The sequence below is a fragment of the Salvelinus fontinalis genome, chromosome 2 (genome assembly GCF_029448725.1).
Source record: "Salvelinus fontinalis isolate EN_2023a chromosome 2, ASM2944872v1, whole genome shotgun sequence".
NCBI classification, from domain to species: Eukaryota; Metazoa; Chordata; class Actinopteri; order Salmoniformes; family Salmonidae; genus Salvelinus; species Salvelinus fontinalis.
In genome coordinates this window covers 65,234,830-65,258,215 of record NC_074666.1, presented here as the reverse complement: position 1 = coordinate 65,258,215, position 23,386 = coordinate 65,234,830, and the positions used below count along the sequence as shown (strand labels likewise).

General features: G+C 43.1%; 2 protein-coding genes across 5 annotated transcripts in view; both read left to right on the top strand.

Annotated features, from left to right (window-relative positions):
* nfatc2ip (nuclear factor of activated T cells 2 interacting protein) lies at positions 1 to 6,287 on the top strand. 2 transcript variants are annotated; one of them, XM_055941964.1, is made up of 9 exons: positions 1 to 103; positions 708 to 821; positions 1,190 to 1,244; positions 1,676 to 1,793; positions 2,430 to 2,513; positions 2,726 to 2,978; positions 4,516 to 4,660; positions 5,345 to 5,457; positions 5,706 to 6,287. In XM_055941964.1, the coding sequence occupies exons 1-9, from the start codon at positions 23 to 25 to the stop codon at positions 5,865 to 5,867; spliced, it is 1,125 nt and encodes a 374-aa protein (XP_055797939.1). In that variant the 5' UTR covers positions 1 to 22; the 3' UTR covers positions 5,868 to 6,287. The 2 variants fall into 2 exon arrangements, with proteins under 2 accessions (XP_055797939.1, XP_055797931.1); XM_055941956.1 differs by lacking the exon at positions 1 to 103 and adding an exon at positions 193 to 402.
* Positions 6,288 to 6,382: 95 nt separating this feature from the next.
* The window catches only part of spns1 (SPNS lysolipid transporter 1, lysophospholipid), a 36,809-nt gene continuing 19,805 nt past the window's right edge, over positions 6,383 to 23,386 (top strand). The window contains exons 1-12 of one of the 3 annotated variants that reach the window (XM_055941754.1): positions 6,383 to 8,004; positions 9,281 to 9,496; positions 11,127 to 11,329; positions 14,985 to 15,136; positions 15,260 to 15,326; positions 15,560 to 15,702; positions 15,976 to 16,128; positions 16,537 to 16,726; positions 17,836 to 17,901; positions 18,341 to 18,439; positions 19,155 to 19,323; positions 20,088 to 21,593. In XM_055941754.1, coding sequence (XP_055797729.1) covers positions 9,286 to 9,496; positions 11,127 to 11,329; positions 14,985 to 15,136; positions 15,260 to 15,326; positions 15,560 to 15,702; positions 15,976 to 16,128; positions 16,537 to 16,726; positions 17,836 to 17,901; positions 18,341 to 18,439; positions 19,155 to 19,323; positions 20,088 to 20,158 — 1,524 coding nt within the window. In that variant the 5' untranslated portion in view covers positions 6,383 to 8,004; positions 9,281 to 9,285 and the 3' untranslated portion in view covers positions 20,159 to 21,593. Of the gene's footprint in view, positions 8,005 to 9,277; positions 9,497 to 11,126; positions 11,330 to 14,984; positions 15,137 to 15,259; positions 15,327 to 15,559; positions 15,703 to 15,975; positions 16,129 to 16,536; positions 16,727 to 17,835; positions 17,902 to 18,340; positions 18,440 to 19,154; positions 19,324 to 20,087; positions 21,594 to 23,386 lie in introns of those variants that run through there. The other 2 variants (XM_055941745.1, XM_055941761.1) reach the window with 2 other exon arrangements.

Here is a 23,386-nt window from a genome sequence, read left to right as displayed (position 1 = left end):
TCCCAGAGATGATTGGTCCAGAATGAGGTCACAACCTCCCCCCAGAAAACACTGCGATTGGTTGGTGAAATCATCACATTGGAGGGAAACAATGGCTGAAGTGGTAATTATTTTCCAGGACGTCCAAAAGAAAAGTTCTCACCGATAAGCTCGTTTAGTGTAGAAAGCAATCTAGCACAAAAGTACGCAAACGAGTCTTTACTCAAGTAGCCAGCTAGCTAAAAACAATAGCGCGATATGTGCTAGCATAAGCTAGCTAGGTTTACTGGTGCTGCTAGCGTCAATGTTTATTTTCATTATTTACTTGCATAATATGCTATGCTTATGCTAAGTTCTAACCAAGCCAGCCGTCCCCAACCGGCTGTGATAGAGCCGATCAAACTAGACATGCTGAGTGAGATGGTTGGTGTATGGCAGGGTTATTCAAATCTTACCTTACGAGGTCCGGACTACTGTTTGTTTTCTGTTCTACCTGATAATTAATTGCACCCATATCAGTCGCTGATTAGATGGGAAGAATGGAAAAAAAGCAAGAGAACTGGCTTCGAGGTCCCTATTTTAATTTGAAGGGTGTATGGTGTCATCGATGAAAGTTTGCTAGTTTGTCAAATGTTTACAAGTTTATCCAACTTACAGTAACGTTAATTCAGCATGTAAAACATGGATCAAAGCTTACTGCGTGTGTGTGATCTCACCCCTTCGTTCAGATTTCTGACAGTGACAGCGACCTTGAGTCGACCGCCCCCGTGAAGCCTCAACCCAAACGGCGTCGTATCATCGACCCCTCGTCTATTACCACCGTGCCTATCTACTCTAACAAGGTGTGGCCCATAGAGATCCCATTAAATGAGTCATATTCCTGTTCCCATTTAATTATTCTAATTATATGGTGTGAAGTTATTTACTACTCTGCTACTGGCATAGTCAATTCTATTTACATTTGCTTTAATTATTTTATTGACTGGCAAAGTCTATTTGTCTGTGATTCTCTGTATCAGTGTGTTGCCTGAATGTATCAAAGTAGATTGATCCATCCACACAAATATTTGGATATGTACATCAACTGCTTTAGATGAACAATTGCAAAACTCCCACACAGATTTTTTGCCTTGCCAAAGCAATGGGGCTGGGCTATTTGTAAAATCTATTTCATTACCAAATACTGGTCATTTTGTATTTATGTTTGTAGGTGAACAGCAGCTTACAGCTGAATCCAACTCTCTTTGCCTGTGATGTTAACGCAGGTATGAACTAGTCAGACCACAGACTGACAGAGGTCTGGTCTGCTACTAGTTAATTCCTGTTCAATCCCTGTCTATTGAACTGAACATGGAGTTTGATGGGTGGGTATAATTTGTGGAACGTTCCAACAAGAATCTGTTACAAAAACTGTCAAGTAGCATGATCAATTCACCTAGCTAACTAGCTGCCGAATAGGCATCAACTCACCAAGTAGCTTATTCTTAATGTTTGTCCATAGACATTTTTCAGAATAAATGTGGTGAGTAAAAACTTCATGAAATAGCCCACTCCCTACCCGGTATCTTATTTGGCCGCTATACAACTTTCTATGTGTTATTTGTTGACAACCTTGTTTATTACAAAGTTTTTGGAACAGATTCCTGTTGGAACGTTCCACAAATTATACCCACCCAAATTTTATTTCTCTACCTAGGTGACAGTGCAGAGGAGGTCAATTTGTGGGCCAAGTCTCCACCCTCAAAGAAAAATAAGCCAATCATCATTGCCTTGAATGACTCAGAGGATGAGTCTGAGCCAGAGGACAAAGATCTGTGAGTTACTTGCTGCTAAAGGTGTACTCTGTTCTGCTTTCATTTACTGTGTTAACTGTATATGTAGCATGTTTTTGTACTACCCCAGGCAACCAGAAGGTGACAGTAGTGTATTTCATTTGTATTTATGTACAATATTTCAAGTATGGTTTTAAAGCTGCAATATTGAACTTTTTGGGGGACCTGACCAAATTCACTTGTAAATGTGTGTTATAGAGCTGTCATTTTTATGGAAAGCATGTCTAAGAAGTGCTAAATCTGTTCTATGTGAGCTATTTCTATGCTCCTCATTCTTAAGTTTTGTTTTTGCATCTTTTACTTTCAGTTTTGTACACCAACTTCAAACCGCTAAAAATACAATATTTTTGGTTATGGAAAGATATTTCACAGCGGTTTAGATGGTACAATGATTCTCTACACTATACTTGCTTCTTTTGTCACACAAACAGAAATTAGGCAAACTAATTAGAGTTTTAGTAACCAGGCAATGGTGGGTGATTTCTGCATTGATGCATCTTTGACAAATTCTTAGTTTAAGTAAGTAGCCTTGCATGAGCTTTGGCTTGTGCGAGCCAGAGCGGCTCACAATTCTTAGTGTAGTAACGTCTTCCCCCCCTAAAATGCTCTCTCTCTCAGGGTAGACATCCGCACCCCCTCTCCACCCCCACCTCCAGGCAGCCCTTTTGTCAAAGTATCCAATCGGGCCAATCGAAAGATTCTGTGAGTTGACGTTTTGTCTATGTCCGAGACAGAAATGCAATGCCCTTTCAGTAATGCAATTACAATATCATCACCAGTCACTTTATCGGTCTGTCAACGCCTGTCCCTGGTGGCTCTCTCTCTCTCTCTTTATTTCTCTCTCTCTCTCTTTCTTTCTTTCTCTCTATCTCTCTCTCTCTCTCTCTCTCTCTCTCTCTCTCTCTCTCTCTCAGAGAGATCAACAGGAAGCTAAAGGCTGTGGGCTCTCACCTCTCTCCCGAGGCCAAGGGGCGGTCCGGACGCCGTGGATGCCACTCCCCTCCTCTCACTGAGTACGACGATGATGACATCATCCTCATGTCCCCAAACTCCCGGCCCAGGAGCCAGCCCCTCGCCCCCTCCCAAGACCACAGCCCACTGACATCCAGAGAGATCGCCCTCAAGTTCCGCAGCCGGACAGACCTCTACAAGATCCCTGTGTTAACCGTAAGAATCAGGAAGAGCACCACTTCCTGTTGTGTCATAGTGATGCTCAAGTGAGTGTGTCGTGATTCGGGTTAAAGATGTAGGTTGTCATTAACTGGTGGTCCAGGGTCGGTTTTGGACATTAACTTCTAGAGGCCAGTTTCCCAGATTCAGAGTAAATGTATTCCTGGACTAAAAATCTCCTTTAACAGAGACTTCATCTAGAGGATCAAAGAGGGCTTTTGTGTTCAATTCAGGCTGAATGAATGCTGAACAAAAATATAAATGCAACATGCAGAGTGTTCGTCCCATGTTTCATTGAAGTAAAAGATCCCAGAATTGTTTTATACGCACAAAAAGCTTATTTCTCTCAAATGTTGTACACAAATTTGTTTACATCCCTGTTAGTGAACTTTTCTCCTTTGCCAAGATAATCCATCCACCTGACAGGTGTGGCATATCAAGAAGCTGATTTAACAGCATGATCATTACACAGGTGCACTTTGTGCTGGGGACAATAAAAAGCCACTCTAAAATGTGCAATTTTGTCACACAACACAATGCCACAGATGTCTCAAGCTTTGAGGGAGTGTGCAATTGGCATGGTGACTGCAGGAATGTCCACCAGAGCTTTTGCCAGAGAATGTAATGTTACTTTCTCTACCATAAGCTGCCTCCAACTTTGTTTTAGTGAATTTGGCAGTATGTCAAACAAACCTCCCAACCACAGACCATGTGTAAACATGCCAGCCCAGGACCTTCACATCTGGCTTCTTCACCTGTGGGATCGTCTGAGATCAGCCACCCGGACAGTTGATGAAACTGAGGAGAATTTCTGTCTGTAATAAAGGCCTTTTGTGGAAAAAAACTCATTCTGATTGACTGGACCTGGTTCGCCAGTGGGTGGGCCTGGCTCTAAAGTGGGTGTGCCTATGCCCTTCCAGGCTGCACCCCTACCCAGTCGGGAAATCCATAGTTTAGGGCTTAGTTAATTTATTTCAATTGACTAATGTCCTTAAATGAACTGTAACTCAGTGAAATTGTTGCATGTTGTGTTTATATTTTTGTTCAGCATAGTTATGAAATTCAATTAGGAAAACTGTTACCTTGGCGACAGTGTAATTTTTATTGCAAGAATCAGGAGATTTCTGAGTGTGCCAGAACTGAGACCAGTCGCATTATGTATTTTTAAAATTGTATTTATCCTTTCTTTAACTAAGAAAGTTAAGAACACATTTTTATTTACAATAACGGCCTACCCCGGCCAAACCCAGGCGACACTGGGCCAATTGTGCACCACCCTATGGGACTCCCAATCACGGCCGATTGTGATGAGTGTGACTGCTTTTGAACCCAGGTAGTCTGTGCTCCACAAGACTCTCAAAGCCTACTAAGCTAAAGCCTTTGGCGTTATTAACTCAGGGGGCGCTAACACAAGTTTTCTGGTGTCAGGCAAGGTTACTCATCATCATGTTAGCTTAGCTCAGTGAGCCACCGCTACTACACAAGTACACTGGAGGTTTCTTCTAGTTCCTAACTTGAGGCTCTTCATTCCCAGACGGTGCCTCTGAGCAAAGCGGTGGAGCAGCTGTCAGTCAAGCTCAAAGTACCGCCCTCCCGCATCCTGTTACTGAGGAGAGACATAGAGCTTCCTGTCCACTCCACAGCCAATGAGCTGGGCCTGGGCATCGCTGACATCATAGGTGAGATGACTCATAGTGGCGTACATTAGTGGGATGCACACTTGGATGTCTCACACAGTCGTTACAACAGGGAAAGTGTCGCACCTCACCTTCTAATGCAGTGGTTCACAACTGGTGTTGCCTCTGGAAACAAATTGAACCAGGTTGTCTGAGTGACAACCCAATATTAGCATCGCGTAAAAAGAGTGCTTTTGTGCTAGATTGCTTTCTACACTAAACGCTAGTCACCAAATCTGGAAAACAATTTTTATGCTATATTGTATGTAAATGTAGCAATTATATGACAAGGGAACAACATTCCCACCTGTTTCATTGTCAATGATAAAATGTTGCCCATATTCTTGATGAAGAATGATAATAAACTGGTTTGAGACTCAAAAATCTACCAAAATAGTGCTGCTAATAGCTCTATATTGAAAATACTGTGATTGGAAGAAAAAAAATCTGAGATTGAATTATATATATTTTAAAATTCATGATCATTTCTATGTACTTTCTAGCTGATTTAAGTCGTTTAAGTTCAGACTGGAGTATTATTTTTTTAATTTATTTTTTACAGCCACCAGTTGAGAATTGGTGTTCTAATGTATTGCTTCATAATTTAAGGCAGCAACTCCACTCAATGTTTGATCACAAACCCTCTTTTCTGTTCTGTTCTTTTAATACTACTCTCCCTTCTGTCAGACTGTGTTGTCATAGCAGCAGATGATAAACACGAGCCCGAGCATGGTGACATGCTCACTGTGCGACTGCAGGCCAAGGAGAAAGGCTCAGCACAGGAATATTCCCTACACAAAGTGAGCATTACCCAATGTTTCTCACAATTAAGAATTTGGGGTTGAGCACAAATGTGTAAGGATAAGGTTCAAGGGCAGAGGGAACGAAGCTGTTTGGAGAACAGCCTTGGTCTTAAACTCACCTTTTCTTCTCAACTGTTAATTAAGAATAGAAAGAACTGAGTTCATCCTAATTCCCTTACTCTCATTTTCCCCTTCTCTCACATTTCTCATTCTTCTCTCGCTCCCTCCCTCTCTTTCTTCCTCAGGATGCCCCCCTGGGCTCCATTCTCTCCCAGTATGTGTCCAGTATGTCTGTGGATGCCAGACGCAAGGTGCGCTTCCAGTTTGACGGGTCAAAGGTTGTCCACAGCCAGACGCCCTCCCAGTTGGACATGGAGGACGGTGATGTCATTGAGGTGTGGGTGTAAACACCTGTGGTATTTTCATGGAGCTGTCGTTTTCAAACCTCTCCTCTGGGATCCCCAGACATTTCAAAATTGTGTTGTAGCCCTATACTAACTCACCTGATTCACCTAGTCAAGGACTTGATTAGTTAACCATTTTAATCAGGTGTGCTAGCTGATATAGTTAAAATACATGAAACGGCTGGAGGTCCCCAAGGAAATGTTTGAGAACTCGTCATAGATTATTTTGTTGTATATACGATGGACACAACAAACAAAAAAGGATAGAAAGATGTCCCAGTGCTATGTTTTTTTTAAGATGCACTTACTGCACTTGGTCCAAATAACACTTATCAATATTGTCACTGTCAATTTATGATTGTGTTTATTTACAAGATGTGTTTTGAACCGATTTTGAAATAAAAATGTCTCTGTTCAAATGAATGCACTGTAATGTTGTATATGAATTGTGTTTAAATGGACCTGTACACTGGTGTGGTGAGAACTCAATCCGTTGGTATATGACGATACGAGCGCTTATTTCAAAGAGCGTTCCGTAATCATTCCCCAGTGAGCTGAGCTAGGCATGTTTCACTGTGACATGTTTTAATATGGAGAAATGCCTCTTGTGGTTATGCCTAGTATGTAGCCTAGTTATGCTAAAATATTTCAGACCAGTGTATTGCAGTTAATTTCGTCTTTGACTTAACCACTCAAAAATATTTTACCTATTAACAGTGAAACAACAACCAGTCCCAGACATTTCACAATAGAACATACCAGAGGGGTCATCGTAGTAGGTAGGCTACCTACATTAGTGGGATTATATGGTTACCACCAGTGTTCGGAATACATTGAGTTTGTTGATAAAAAAAAAAAAATGCCATGGGACACCTTTTCACACAGATTTATTTGTCAAAGGTCTGTGCTGGGTCTGTGTAAACTATGCGATTATATTGGAGACAGGTTTATAGCAGTGAATGTCATCTATTAATTTACTGTTATAGTATTTCTAAGTAGCAGCCATATAACGGCAAGGGAAACTAATTGTTCTCACTTTGTGATAGAACATTCAAATTTGTCTGCCTGACTGTGCCGCTCTTTACCTGAATTGTTAGGATTTTCTTGTGATCACAACAAAACTTATTTTGCTCAAATAAAGATGGAAATAAATTGTGTTTCTTTAAAAAGATGGGCTTGGTTGACATGGACACTTTCCTAGCCTTATTCTCCCAGCATTGCTTATTTACCAAGTAATAATAAGAGAAAACAAAACAAGGACTGAAGCATTAGACTCAACCAGAGCTTTAAATAAATGCTGTATCTTTGAAAAGCTGGGCCTGGCTGACATGAAATGTACATTAAGGGGAAAGGATCCACAGACACAAGAGGCTGATTATCTTTCTGCACATCTCTTTATTTACAATGCTGGCTGCCATGGTTAACACAAATGCAAGACATTGAATGCTACCTGAATTGACTCATTGAAGTAACATAAGTAGGCCTACAGTATCACAGCGAGGTTAAACAGGTTGTTTGTGTTAGTCAGATTATCTAGTGTCCACAACACTGTGGGTTATTCTCTAACCCCAGTGCATGTGGTGTACTATGGTCTTAGCCATGCTCTCACTAACCCGCATCTTTTCTCTTTCTCCCTTTCCGGAGGCCCTGAGACCGTCGGTGTGATCGAAGCGTTGGACCGTGACTGATGACACCCTGGGCCCAATCTCCCCTGCCCCCCCTCTACCTGCCTGTTGCTGCCTCCACTGGTTCTTTCTTTGTGGATGTATTATTAAACTATTTACTATTTGCCAATTAAAGGTATTTTGGTTTAGCTATCTATTTAGTGTTAAGTCTCTGGTATCAGTTTCATTGTTGGTCGATTTCCAAGGGAGGTGGTGTTGTAATAAGTCATGTGAGTGAGGGGCGGAAGTTGGATACAATTTCAACATGGCTGCGCCGCGATGATTAAGAGTACCTAGTTGCGCCTCACAAAAACAGCGGTTTACCTTCGTCCGACCAGTTTTTCAGAAATGTTGACGCTAGTGTGTTTAAGCTAATGCCATAAGTCCCAAGAGCAGATCTGACATCAACACAGGACCCGAGACAGATATAAATTCGCGAAGACGCATCAATCCCGACTCATCACTGCGTTCACCAGGTAAACAACGACAAACAGTAGCTTTGACTCACACAGCCACAAAGCTATTATGGTCATCTGTTACAAAGTATATGAGAGTCGGTATGATTACACTACTGGGCTGCTAGCTATGGAATACAGTTGTTACATATTATTAGCTAACTAGCTAACGTATTGACATTGATGAATGACCAAATATGTTAGGTAGCTTTAGTTTTGTAGCTAGCTAGCCAGCTAACAAGGCGATTGGTAATTGTTTACGGTGCCACTGGTTGCAAGCAACAAGATAACCAACCAAGGTCCCATGACTATAGGGTCGGAATAGCTAACTAGCTACATAATTTGCTGTCCAGCAATCACGTAACGACAGCCAGCTAACTTAACTACATAATGTCTACTTCTGCAACCTTACAAAGACAATGGAACCCTGCTCAAACTAGATAAAATTAATATAGTCAACCATAGTTGAAAGAACATCCATGATTTCTTGCAATCACTGTGTGTGTTTTTAAACAGTCTGAAATTATCTAGTTTAACATGCTAACGTTAAGTATTTTATTTAGCCATCTGTAAACAGACGATGCATTTTAACCCTCTACCCTAGACATCGTTTTGTGGTTAATTATGCACAGTTTAGCTTGTTGTTTTGAAGAGGATGTTTGTGTATTAGCCTGCCTGTCAGCACAACTTGACCGACAGTCTGTTGACCAGCTAGAGTTCGTCTTTGTGTGACGTTAAAAAACACGAGGAAACGGGGAAACCATACAGAAACCAGACTCAAGTCGTAACTCATGGTTCTATATATGGTATCTTTCATTACCTGGGTTTCCTCATATACTCTTTCTAAAAAGAGTCCATTCTTGCTGAAACAAATGCTGATACTAATACACACTAAGTCTTAACACTGCACACACACATTCAGACACGTGCTGTCCATGTTCACATGACAGTAAGCTAGTTTCGTTAACGTACATCACAAGACTACATCTCTATACTCCCCCCTTCTCCCACATTATCTCTGACTGTCTTGTTCCCCTGACTCTAAATTACATTACTTTCCCTTTCGCTAAATAACACAATCAAACCACTCACATTAGCTTTGGTTTTACAATGACACGCTTTTGAAATGCAATTTGTGTGTCTGCCATTCATTTAGGTATTTTTCCTCATATTTTCCCTCTCCTTTGTTTTTGCCAGAACTCTTTGCACGTGAGTTTAATTTAACTCAAGGTGCCTACTTTGTTGACCCAAAATGACCTCCTCGTCATTCTGTTTCCTTCCTTTTTCTCTCCAGCAGCTGGGATGTCTCTAGCCGACCCCACCTCGGACACCACGCCCTTCTTCTCTGATGACAGCGAGGCAGAGGGTTCAGAAGAGCCTGGTGCAGGGCCTAGCCAGCGCCGGGAAGAGGAAGAGCCAGCCAGCGGAGTGTCCAGCATGAGAGCTGTGTTCACTGTTACTGTCCTGTGTTTCATCAACCTGCTCAACTACATGGACAGGTTCACTGTGGCTGGTATTGACAATCTAACGTTACACCAACACTTACCTAACCCAACGCTCACCTAAAATTTCTTTAAAGGGGAGCTACATATCATAAGTGTTTAGAAATTGATCCTCACCTTAAATCCCCCAAACAGTCATTCTGATTCCCATGTAAAATAGCCTTATGTGTGACTTAAACATCAGTCATAATATTTTTTCACAGATTCAATTATTCATTTTTTAAAAGTAGTTTTTCTCTCATGTCAAACTACAAGGAAGTCTGAAGAGACTGAGAGGGCGGGGAGCTAGTAGGCTGTAGGCGGGGAGCTCACCTTGACTGGTGGTTCTTTGAAAACACCTATGTCAAGCAGTGTTGCAGTGAGATTATCTCAAACAAATTTGCTGAAACACAAAGCAACTCAAACAACATTGAAATTGCATACAACATCCAATCCAGTCATACATCATGGTTTCACTTTGGTTATTGTAACAGAGCATCAATATAAATGTTGGCTATATAATTCATCTAGCTAGCCCGAAGGGAATTGTCAGCACTGTTTATAAAGCTAGCTAGCTAATTAATCTTGGACAATTTCAGTTGAAACTTTACAGGGTGAGGTCTAGGCAGAGTTGCAAAGAAAAATACATATATCAGACTGGCCAATAAAAATAAAAGATTAAGATGGGCAAAAGAACACAGACACTGGACAGAGGGACACTGGACAGAGGAACTCTGCCTAGAAGGCCAGCATCCCAGAGTCACCTCTTCACTGTTGACGTTGAGACTAGTGTTTTGAAGGGTACTATTTAATGAAGCTAACAGTAAAGGACTTGTGAGGCGTCTGTTTCTCAAACTAGACACTCTAATATACTTGTCCTCTTGCTCGGTTTTGCATCGGGGCCTCCCACTCCTCTTTCTATTCTGGTTAGAGCCAGTCTGCGCTGTTCTATGAAGGGACTAGTATACAGTGTTGTACGAGATCTTCAGTTTCTTGACAATTCTGCGTATGAAATAGCCTTCATTTCTCAGAACAAGAATAGACTGACTAGTTTCAGAAGAAAGTTCTTTGTTTCTAGCCATTTTGAGCCTGTAATTGAACCCACAAATGCTGATGCTCCAGATACTCAACTAGTCTAAAGAAGGCCAGTTTTATGCTTCTTTAATCAGAACAACAATTTTCAGCTGTGCTAACATAATTGCAAAAGCGTTTTCTAATCATCAATTAGCCTTTTAAAATTATAAACTTGGATTAGCTAACACAACGTGCCACTGGAACACAGGAGCGATGGTTGCTGATAATGGGCCTCTGTACGCCTATGTAGATATTCCATTAAAAACCAGACGTTTCCAGCTACAATAGTCATTTACAACATTAACAATGTCTACACTGTATTTCTGATCAATTTGATGTTATTTTAATGGACAAAAAATTTGCTTTTCTTTCAAAAACAAGGACATTTCTAAGTGACCACAAACTTAGAATGGTAGTGTGTATATTATGATAATTTCACACAAAGAACAATCATGAATCTGTTTGCTACGGAAGCATATGCTACTCCTAAAAAGCATGTTGGATTAGACTATCATAACCACAAGAAATGCTATGGATAAGTCATTTCTCATATGCCATATAACACAGGTCTGTCTCTGTCTTGTTTAGGTGTTCTGCCTGACATTGAGCAGTACTTTGGGATCAATGATGGGAAGTCAGGGCTGCTCCAAACAGTCTTCATCTGCAGCTACATGTTCCTGGCTCCTATCTTTGGTTACCTGGGCGACAGGTACAACAGGAAGATAATCATGAGTGTGGGCATTGGCTTCTGGTCCATCGTGACACTCGCCAGCTCCTACACGCCCAAAGAAGTGAGGGACACTTCCTAACTATCATTTTCAGCAGGGGTTGGAACAAATTATTTCCCAATCGTTTCGTTCTGAACAGAATCATAATATTTAGCAAAATAAAACCGTGTTGAACCCTAAAGAAGTTACGTTTTATATCGTTCCTTTCGGTAGCTTTAAAAAAAAAAATTTGCAGAGCAGCACAAGGAATTAGAAATAAAAACACATCTTACCTTTTTGTAGTTAATAAATCCAATGTGAAACGTGACCTATAGTATCCTTAACTAGCATTAAATGTTAACGTTACTCAATTCTTCACTGTGGTATGGCTATTATTAGGCATAGCTACAGCAGGCATATGAAGGCAGTGCACACAGACACTCCAACTGACTGACAGTTGAACTTGAGATGAGGAAGAATGTTTTAGGCTTACCAGAGTTACTCCTTTAATCGGAAAATGTAATACTTCTATAGAATAGATTTGGATCGAAAATGAACGAATTAGCCTCCTTCTGTACGCCTATATCTGTATAGCAGTAGTAGCCAATTGACAAGTATAAAGAAGTCGATGTCGGAAACATGGGATCGGCAATTCTCTCTTTCTCCCTGTCTCTCTAGGGCTAAGCCTAAGCTTGGCTCCTTCAAATAATATATTTTTAAAATATATAGTACTGTGGACACCTAGGCCTATATGCATGCAATGGCCAGATGCATCTATTGCTCAAATCTCCGACCCATGAGGTAGACAACTATTGTTTTAGGAAAGTAAAAAATAGACTATCAAGTTTGGAATATGCTACACATCGAAACACAACAAATTGTTTGTTTGTAATTTGTTATAGGCAGTTTAAGGACATGTAACTGTGGATGGTTTGGCCAATATTGCTTGTTTATACACTGCTCAAAAAAATAAAGGTAACACTAAAATAACACATCCTAGATCTGAATGAATGAACTATTCTTATTAAATACTTTTTTCTTTACATAGTTGAATGTGCTGACAACAAAATCACACAAAAATTATCAATGGAAATCAAATTTATCAACCCATGGAGGTCTGGATTTGGAGTCTCACTCAAAATTAAAGTGGAAAACCACACTACAGGCTGATCCAACTTTGTTGTAATGTCCTTAAAACAAGTCAAAATGAGGCTCAGTAGTGTGTGTGGCCTCCACGTGCCTGTATGACCTCCCTACAACGCCTGGGCATGCTCCTGATGAGGTGGCGGATGGTCTCCTGAGGGATCTCCTCCCAGACCTGGACTAAAGCATCCGCCAACTCCTGGACAGTCTGTGGTGCAACGTGGCGTTGGTGGATGGAGCGAGACATGATGTCCCAGATGTGCTCAATTGGATTCAGGTCTGGGGAACGGGCGGGCCAGTCCATAGCATCAATGCCTTCCTCTTGCAGGAACTGCTGACACACTCCAGCCACATGAGGTCTAGCATTGTCTTGCATTAGGAGGAACCCAGGGCCAACCGCACCAGCATATGGTCTCACAAGGGGTCTGAGGATCTCATCTCGGTACCTAATGGCAGTCAGGCTACCTCTGGCGAGCCCATGGAGGGCTGTGCGGCCCCCCCAAAGAAATGCCACCCCACACCATGACTGACTCACCGCCAAACCGGTCATGCTGGAGGATGTTGCAGGCAGCAGAACGTTCTCCACGGCGTCTCCAGACTGTCACGTCTGTCACGTGCTCAGTGTGAACCTGCTTTCATCTGTGAAGAGCACAAGGCGCCAGTGGCGAATTTGCCAATCTTGGTGTTCTCTGGCAAATGCCAAACGTCCTGCACGGTGTTGGGCTGTAAGCACAACCCCCACCTGTGGACATCGGGCCCTCATACCACCCTCATGGAGTCTGTTTCTGACCGTTTGAGCAGACACATGAACATTTGTGGCCTGCTGGAGGTCATTTTGCAGGGCTCTGGCAGTGCTCCTCCTTGCACAAAGGCGGAGGTAGCGGTCCTGCTGCTGGGTTGTTGCCCTCCTACGGCCTCCTCCACGTCTCCTGATGTACTGGCTTGTCTCCTGGTAGCGCCTCCATTCTCTGGACACTACGCTGACAGACACAGCAAACCTTCTTGCCACAGCTCGCATTGATGTGCCATCCTGGATGAGCTGCACTACCTGAGCCACTTGTGTGGGTTGTAGACTCCATCTCATGCTACCACTAGAATGAAAGCACCGCCAGCATTCAAAAGTGACCAAAACATCAGCCAGGAAGCATAGGAACTGAGAAGTGGTCTGTGGTCACCACCTGCAGAACCACTCCTTTATTGGGGGTGTCTTGCTAATTGTTTATAATTTCCACCTGTTGTCTATTCCATTTGCACAACAGCATGTGAAATGTATTGTCAATCAGTCTTGCTTCCTAAGTGGACAGTTTGATTTCACAGAAGTGTGATTGACTTGGAGTAACATTGTGTTATTTAAGTGTTCCCTTTATTTTTTTGAGCAGTGTATGATGGTGTAGGCTGGAGATGGTGCCCAGTTGGAGATTTCTTTCTCTTGCTCTCTTTCTCTTGGATCTGAACCAGCATGGGTCTGTTTTCCTCAGTACTTTTCAGAATGGGTCCGACTGACCTTTGGTCCATTCGGAAGGGGTCTCCGTTTTTGTAAAATAAATTGATGCTTATTGGGTCGGGTGGGAAAGCCACGGATCCATTTCGGGACGAATCCAACTGTTTGGGCATGTGAAGACCTCTAGTTCCAGGCCCTGGTTCTCAGACAGTGTATATGAATTGACATCAAACTATAAGTGTGTGTGTGGCAACTCCTAAGCTTTCTCTGTCTGCCTGCTTGTCTGTCTGTCTCCGTGTGTGAAGAGATGTGAGCTAGAGTAAAGCTTGAGTACATTTTAAAGCTCCCGTCTCCACCGAATTAGGTAAACTCGCAATCAGATTTAAAGCAGCCCATTTTTTGAATAACCTGCATCTTGATTACCTGGTGGCAGTTTGAGTTTAATGTTGAATATGTTAAATAAGAATGGCATTTTTAAATGTAAAAAGTGGCGCAGTGGTCTAAGGCACTGCATCGCAGTGTTTAAGGCGTCACTACAGACCTGGGTTCGATCCCAGGCTATGTCAGAACCGGCCTTGACCGTGAGTCCCATAGGGCACCCACAATTGGCCCAGCGTCGTCTGGGTTAGGGGAGAGTTTGGCCTGGGGGTCTTTACTTTGCTCATCGCGCTCTAGAAATTCCTTGTGGCGGGCCGGGCACAGGCTGACTCGGTAGTCAGTTGTATGGTGGTTCTTCCGACACATTGGTACTGCTGGCCTCCGGGTAAAGCGGGTGGGTGTTAAGAAGCGTGGTTTGGCGGGTCATGATGCAGAGGACGCATGACTCGACCTTCGCCTCTCCCGAGCCCTTTGGGGAGTTGCAGCGATGAGACAAGATCGCAATTGGATATCAAGAAAAAGGGGGTAAAAAAATGTGTTGTTGAAAAATGTACCTGCATTTATTTACATTTTTTTAATGTTTTGAATGTTTGTGTTGAATTTGTTGTCCTCAGGGCACTATTGAAAATGAGACCCTGGTCTCAATAAGCTCCCCTAATTTTAAATTAAAGTTCAATCTTAACCTGAAGGCATGTTCTTTTCTTCCCCCTCTCCACCCATCTCTCCTCCCCTCTTTCTTCCCCTCTCCTTCCTCCTCTCCCACATTCCTCCTGTCAGTATTTCTGGCTCCTGTTGTTGACGCGTGGCCTGGTGGGGGTCGGGGAGGCCAGTTACTCCACTATCGCCCCAACCATCATCGCTGACCTGTACATCAAGGAGAGGAGGACGCAGATGCTCTCTGTCTTCTATTTCGCCATTCCAGTGGGCAGGTGGGGGTCATAGAAAATAATAATGAATACATCTGTGTCCATCTTTGTTATCTGTCTTGGCTTATGTGATAGGAGGAGCGAAATGTGTGGTGAATGTTTGTTCCATTGTCCTTCCTTCCTCAGTGGTCTGGGCTACATCGTGGGGTCAAAGGTTGATGACTGGGCAGGGGACTGGCATTGGGCCCTGCGGGTGAGTTAACTAATCCCTGAGTTGTTGGATATTATACTTCTCAACACAAAAGTTACTCGAAATACATGCACTCTCAACCATAAAGGGAATAATACACTGCAATACAAACATGCACAAAAGCATGGTCTTTCATCTGACTCTTAAATTCAATGTGTCCATGTTTTAGTTATATCTGTCAGATAGATCAATTATGCCATTTAAAACTGTGTCCCCCCCCCCCCCCCCCCCCCCAGGTGACTCCTGCATTAGGACTGGTAGCGGTGGTGTTGCTGCTGTTCGTGGTGAAAGAGCCAAAGAGGGGTGCTATCGAGGCCCGACCGGAGCACACTCTCCAAAGGACCAGCTGGCTGGGTGACATGAAGGCTCTTTGCAGGAAGTATGTCCACCATCACAAGCCCAGTGTCAAATGATATCCCTCTGTAGAGCACTACTTTTGACCAGAGCTGAGTATCATATCACATCCTATTTTCTATATTGTGCACTACTTTTGACTGGAGTTGAGTCTGAAATGACACCCATGTTCCCTATAATAGTCCACTATGTTTTGACCCATATCTCTATAGCTCTGTATTCATTGCACAATTCTAATGCATCTTTGGTCCTATAGAATAATTATCAACCCAATATCTTTGTGTGTGTCTGTGTGCAGCCCCAGTTTTGTGCTGTCTACGTTTGGCTTCACGGCAGTGGCCTTTGTGACTGGCTCCTTGGCACTCTGGGCACCGGCCTTCCTTTTCAGAGCTGCTGTCTTCACCGAAGGGAGGCCCCCCTGCGTTAAGGGGCCATGCGACACCTCCGACAGGTAACACACAGACATCTGATAGGTAACACACAAACACACACCGACATCCAACAGGTGACACACAGGAACTAGGCGCTGAACAATGGCACTTTATAATCAGTCAGAATGTTAAGGGATCATCAGACTCCTCTGTAATCACAGGATAAGATTGAATCATCACAACATCGTTGCCACTACTACACTCGACTCCTGATAACTGCAACGGCTTGGGATGACAGTAGGAGTCAGTGAATAGAGCGCAGCAGTAGAGAATAGACATCAAACTTTTGCTTTAAAAGGAATCCAGTTTATCAGGAAATAGTCAATTGTCAAAACATTAAAAAAAACACAGATGAGTCAGCAAGGGTAAACAAATGTCTCCTGTGGAATGAATTGTTATAAACCTTCTCTCACTCTCTCCCTTCCCAGCCTGTACTTTGGCATCATCACAGTTGTGTCGGGGATCCTGGGCGTGGCCAGTGGTGCAGAGGTCAGTAGGAGACTGAGGTTGAGGACGCCGAGGGCTGACCCCCTGGTGTGTGCTCTAGGACTCCTCCTCTCAGCTCCCTTCCTCTACCTCGCCATCGTCTTTGCTCAGGCCAGCCCCATCGCCACATACGTAAGTCAACACCCATCTCTCTGTGTGGCTGTGTCCGAATACTTGCGTTCTAAATAGTAGGCATTTTGGGTATGGACAATTCCACTGAGACTTAGATTTGAGTTGCCTTTTATTATCCCCAGTACAAGGTGTAATGAACATGCTGTTTATTCAGCTTATTCATATGCCACACCAGTCAGGTGGATGGATTATCTTGGCAAAGGAGAAATGCTCAATAACAGCTATGTAAACAAATTTGTGCACCAAATTTGAGAGAAATAAGCTTTTTGTACGTCAGGAACATTTCTGGGATCTTTTATTTCAGCTGATGAAACATGGGACCAGCACTTTACATGTTGCGTTTATATTTTTGTTCAGTATACATGCTTTACTTTCTCGGACAATTAGCTTTCATTTTGACACCTACTTTGATATGCTCCTAGGAACTTCACGTTGGTCCTTTTACCTGGAAATGACCATGTGCTAAGATAGAATGTTTTATAGTACGTGAAATTTATAAAATCTAGTTTGGTTTAAATGTCAGGGGTGTTATACTCATTTCGGCTTTTCATCGAGTAGAATTTGCTACACAATATTGAGGGAGAGAATCGCTAGTGTTTGACAACAGCTGATACTCAGATATAGTGCCAAAATAAACGAATGGCGGTAATCAATGCATTTGCGCATTAGATGACTCATTCTCAGTATGGCTGAGCCTAGTATGTTATATTGAACCTTTATTTAACTAGGCAAGTCATTTAAGAACAAATTCTTATTTACAATGACTGCCTACCCCGGCCAAACCCTCCCCTGACCCAGACGACGCTGGGCCAATTGTGCACCGCGCTATGGGACTCCCGATCACGGCCGGTTGTGATAAAGCCCAGGGTTGAACCAGGGTCTGTAGTGATGCCTCTAGCACTGAGATGCAGTGCCTCAGACCACAGCGCCACTCGGGAGCACGTGTTGCTGTCGGCATACGATTTTACTGAACAGTACGTAAATAGAATGTATGCAGTTTTAGTAAGACAGATTTCTCTCACACACACACGCTTACCTCTCTGTTGGCGTTGTATCCCCATTGAATGGTAATAGTAATGGTGGTCTAACCAGTTTTTCTGTGGGATCAGGTGTTTATCTTCCTGGGAGAGACCTTCCTGTCTATGAACTGGGCCATCGTAGCTGACATCCTGCTGGTGAGATCAGATGCATAACAATCCCCTATCTCGCACTATCAAAACGCAAGGTGGTTGGGCCCTATTCAATCAATGTCCATATACAGGTGTTTGTAGTCAAATTAGCGTAATCTGTCTAGAGCCGTGTTTCCCAACTCCAGTCCTCGAGTACCACCAACAGTACACATTTTTGTTGAAGCCCCAGACAAACTCACCTGGTGTGCTTGTCTTGGGCTACAACAAAAATGTGTACTAGCAGGATAATATGGAATTGGTTTCTGTTGAAGAATTTAGATAGTGGCATTTTTCAACACTTTTCAAGTAATGTAACTCTTTAGTGCACATGTTTGACCTTCCAACCTCAAGGTTACTTTTGTATTGTGCCGATTTTATAAGAAATTAAAAAACATTTGCCAATTATCCTCTATCTATCCCCCCACTCTCACACCATCTTTCTCAGTACGTGGTTGTCCCCACGCGTCGCTCCACGGCTGAGGCCTTCCAGATCGTTCTCTCTCACCTGCTTGGAGATGCTGGGAGTCCTTATCTCATAGGCGTGGTATGTCTCGTGATTGTTATCTCTCACACACACTCTCCGTTCAAAAGTTTGGGGAGTAGTACACGGCGTTGTACCAGATGTTCAGTTTCTTGTCAATTTCTCGCATTGAATAACCTTAATTTCTCAGAACAAGAATAGACTGACGAGTTTCAGAAGAAAGTTCTTTGTTTCTGGCCATTTTGAGCCTGTAATCGAACCCACAAATGCTGACGCTCCAAATACTCAACTAGTCTAAAGATGGACAGTTTTATTGCTTCTTTAATGAGCACAACAGTTTTCAGCTGTGCTAACATAATTGCACAAGGGTTTTCTAATGATCAATTAGCCTTTTTAAAATGAAACTTGGATTAGCTAACACAACGTGCCATTGGAACACAGGAGTGATGGTTGCTGATAATGGGCCTATGTAGATATTCCATAAAAAATTTGATGTTTCCAGCTACAATAGTCATTTACAACTTTAGCAATGTCTACACTGTATTTCTGATCAATTTGATGTTATTTTAATGGACAAAAACAAGGACATTTCTAAGTGACCCCAGACTTTTGAACGGATATATATATATATATATATATATATATATATATATATACACACACACGCATACCTAAAAATTTGATACACGCACACTTTGTCTAAAGAAACAGAGTACGATCCTCATTTACTGTGTAACATCCCTCCCTCCATCTCTCCCTCCCTCCATCCATCCATCAGGTGTCAGACTCTCTGAAGCAGACTGACTCGTACCTATGGCAGTTCCGCTCCCTGCAGCTCTCCCTCCTCACCTGCTCTTTTGTGGCAGTTGGGGGCGGGGCTTTCTTCCTGGCTACCGCCCTCTTCATCGAGAAGGACCGCCAAAGTGCCACAAACTACGCACCCTCAGGTGAGAGGCAAAACGTGAAGCTATGTTTTCGCACATGGGCCTCAGGTGAAGCTATGAATGCATGCAAAGTAGTAAAATTCAATGAGGGGCCTTTCAAAAAAACTAAAATCTCTTATTTTACCAGTAAGTTGACTGAGAACACATTTCCATTTACAGCAATGACCTGGGGAATAGTTCTAGGGGATGAATGAGCCAATTGAAAGCTGGGGATGATTTGGTGGCCATGATGGTATGAGGTCCAGATTGGGAATTTAGTCAGGACACAGTAAGTACCATGGGATCTTTACTGATCACATGGAGTCAGGACACCCATTTAATGTCCCATCTGACAGACGGCACCCTACACAGGGCAATGTCCCCAACCAGTGCCCTGGGGCATTATATTGTTTTAGACCAGAGGAAAGTGTGCTTCCTACTGGCTCGCCAACACCACTTCCAACAGCATCTGGTATCCCATTACGGGGCTGACCAGGGCTAACCCGCTTAGCTTCAGAGGCAAGCCTGCAGTGGGATGCAGGGTGCTATGCTGCTGGCCCAACACTGTTGCTCCTGCTAACTACAGATATGTCTGAGTGAGCATTGAGAGACTAACAATAGTTGAGAGCAACCACAGATGAGACCGGTCGTGATGAGTCTACAGACCACATGTGGTGTTAGCAGAGAGAGGCTAGCAACAGTTATAAGAAACTGCCAGGGCACATTCTGCTCATCTTGATAATTAATATACAATGCTTTAACTGTCCTGCATGTTCTTTCCTTGACAGATGATGAACCAATTGTTGTACCCAAGAGCGGCAGGTCCACGAGGGTGCCAGTGTCCAGTGTTTTGATTTGAGGAGATAGAAGGGGTGTTGGAGGCTCCTGTGGAAGATGCTGCGCCCTGATTGGTCCCTGTTTGTGACCATTCGCGCAGCAGTGTTTTTACGACTAGGGTCTTTGATTGGACAATGCCCTATACAGAGACTTTTATTTATTATTTGTAACATTTGATGTGATATGGTTTTTAATACCTTTATCTGCTGAGTAACATGGCAGAGTCATAGCTGCCAAACCTTCCGCTCATAATTTCCTGGTGTTTTTGTAGTCAACAACAAGATATTCCACTTCTGATTGGCGTCACATGTTGGCATGAGACATAGTGACTTATGAGAGATGTATGCAGACTAGTAAACAGGAAGTCAAAGAGCCACATCAGTGGAAGGTTAACCTCTGTGGCTGGAAGAGGTGACCGGATAGAAGAAAGAGGGAACTTCAGAGGAGAAACAACTTCTTTACCTGAGGGAAAGAAGGAAGCAGAAAAGCCTTTTTGCATTCTGATGTGTGCACCCCCGTTATATGTCCTGTTGAAGCCAATGTGTCACAGGGTCACAGATAGGGGTGTCACTCTTAGACAGACACTCATCCGTTACTCCACAGGGACCATATCTCGACGGTAGAGACCTCTGGAAAACCGCCAGGATATTTTTCACCCAGCGCTCTGATTTGAGTGGTAACCACTACATCCCTACTACTGCTGCTGTGCTTATTGCTTGGGTCTGAAACACAGCGCTCCGATTGGCCACGGAATAACTACGGCCGGCCCATTTCAAAGCCATTCCAACCAGTGCTATCATCCTCCCGTCAACAAACGAAGACTATAAATATGATGCTTGTCCGTTCAGTGTAACCACACACTACTTACTACATACAGTATCAGACTGAAAAAAAGGGAGTTGGCAGGCACAGGCCAGTGGTACCCGCATTGGACTCCAAACCCACCGATCGGTTGTGGGATGTTGCATTTTTAACAGATTAAGCCTAATCATGCTTGTTCTGTTTTTAGACCCATTTGGTATATTATAATAATAACACTAGATTTGTCCCTCAGCGACCTAGAACGCGGTGGAGGGACAAATGTATGTTCCAGAAGGTAATCTATGTTTTTTAAGACCTTTTTTTATTTTTTTTATTTTTATTAGCAATTACTCGTGTTTTTATGGAATGATCTTGGAGGTCAGGTGTACTTTGGGTTTTTGTGACCTCATATAGAGGCACTGATGTCACAACGACCAGGAGATCAAATCGGGTCTATTACAGAGTACATTTCTTAGTTGTCTGAGGAAAATGAATATCCCTTTTTTAATGAAGGCGATTGTTACGTTATAAAAATAAAAAAGGGTTATTTTGGAAAGTGAAGCCTTAAAATAATTAGTTAAAGTTGCTCGTTTTTAACATGAATTTCATTTGATGTAACCTTTCGTTGAAACATTAAACGATGAGAATGGACTGTTGATGAGATGACTCCTGGAATGATTTCTCTATGTATCTGCGCAGATGTCACTTAGTGCTTTGCAGAGGTGATAAATGTGTGTCTTTGAAGCTTGGATCCTGTAAGCCCATAGCCACGTTTTAATGAGGGGTTGTATACTCTGCTGCACAAATACACCAAGTGCAGCTGTAACCTCTCATTCAGCCTTTCTACACCTTTCCCTCTCTTGTCTCCTCTGACCTCCCTCTCCTCTGCCCCTCTCACTTATTCAGGAATTCCTCCTCTACCCTTGTTTTTTCAGTTGTCTACACAGTCTCTCTCTTTGATGGAGAGTGAGAGAGGAGCTCATGGCTTCCTTCCGCTGGTGTGGTTTCCTGGGGGGAGGGGGAGCGAGGTAAAGCAAGTCGCTTGTGCAACGTTCACACTATTCAATCGTTACGCTGCTGCGAAACTGTGTGTGTGTCCAGAGCAGTTTGACATTTTGTGTTCTTCTGAGAACTAGCATCTTCTCAGAGGCTCTGGCAGTTGAACCAGGATGGTAACACTAAACGCTACCACAGAGGCACCTGGCAGCCATTTTATATGTGTGGGTGCCATGCCAACCAGCTTTTCTGATGGCGGTCTGCTAGAGGATCATCTATAGTGGTGGAAACATTTCCCCTAAAACGATTGTCTGGAGAGAATAATAATGAGTACACTGATGAAGATGGGAACACACACAGCCCTATAGAGGCACCTGTCATGATTTGCCATTCCATGTCTGTCGTACACATTTGAGTTGACTTTCAGATTCTACATCCCTGATTCAAAAAAATAAAGCATTATTGCTGACAGCTCAATTATTAGTTGATGGGAACTGATTATTGACTCGCATGGACCAGATGATAGCCAAGTGTCTGAATGTTGGTCACTTCTTATGCTGTTCTCACGGTTCCCTCTACAGCATAAACATTGGTCCAAATACAGACACTTGGGGTACCTCGGCGTAGGATTTTGATTTGGATCTATAGGATGGTCCATCTTTTGAACCATGAACTGAACATTGTCAGTCCCTGTATTTTAATGTGCCTTTCCGGTCTCTCCAAGGTAGCGAGAAGGAGGCGATAAGATCAGAGGTACAGTGGTGGGGAGAGGTGATCTGAAACAACACTGTGAGAATGATAGAAAAAATACACTTTGGGGGAGGCTGAGATGACAGTGGGGTAGGAGAGTTGATGAGAAGAGTGAGGAAGGGAAGGAAGGAGGAGGCGACTGAACAGGTCATACAGACCAAAAGGTGCATCGAGGAAGGCACCTAATGTCAAGCTGCTATAGTCAAGGTTCCTTACAGTTAACTGAAAGGGAGGGAAAACTCAAAAGAGTGAACAAAAAGAACAGCTAGGGAGAGTTGCATGTGGTAGGATAGGGATTTGAGCAACAGACAGAAGATTAGATGCATCCAAAATGGCGCATCTCAGTGTAGCTGACGACTGAGCTGGTCTGGGGATTGGATTGGGGTCAACTCGGCCGGAACTCGACCTCCGGTTTAGAACCAGTCTCATTGACCACCTGGCAGATCATCAGCAACCTACGACCTAACGCTCTGTTGGGAATCTACACAACACGTGCTGGTAAGAACTCCCTCCACTGATTGACTCCTACTTTATGCCTAGTTTCTTAACCTCTAGGTTAGTAGAGAATAAGCTAGAAGTGAAGAAGTAACGTGTTGATTTATTCACCTGGGTTGGGGTCAGTTCTATTTCAATTCAGAAAGTAAACCAAATTCCAAATTTTCCCCAAGTGAAAAGCATTGAAGAGTATTGGAGTTTCAGTGTA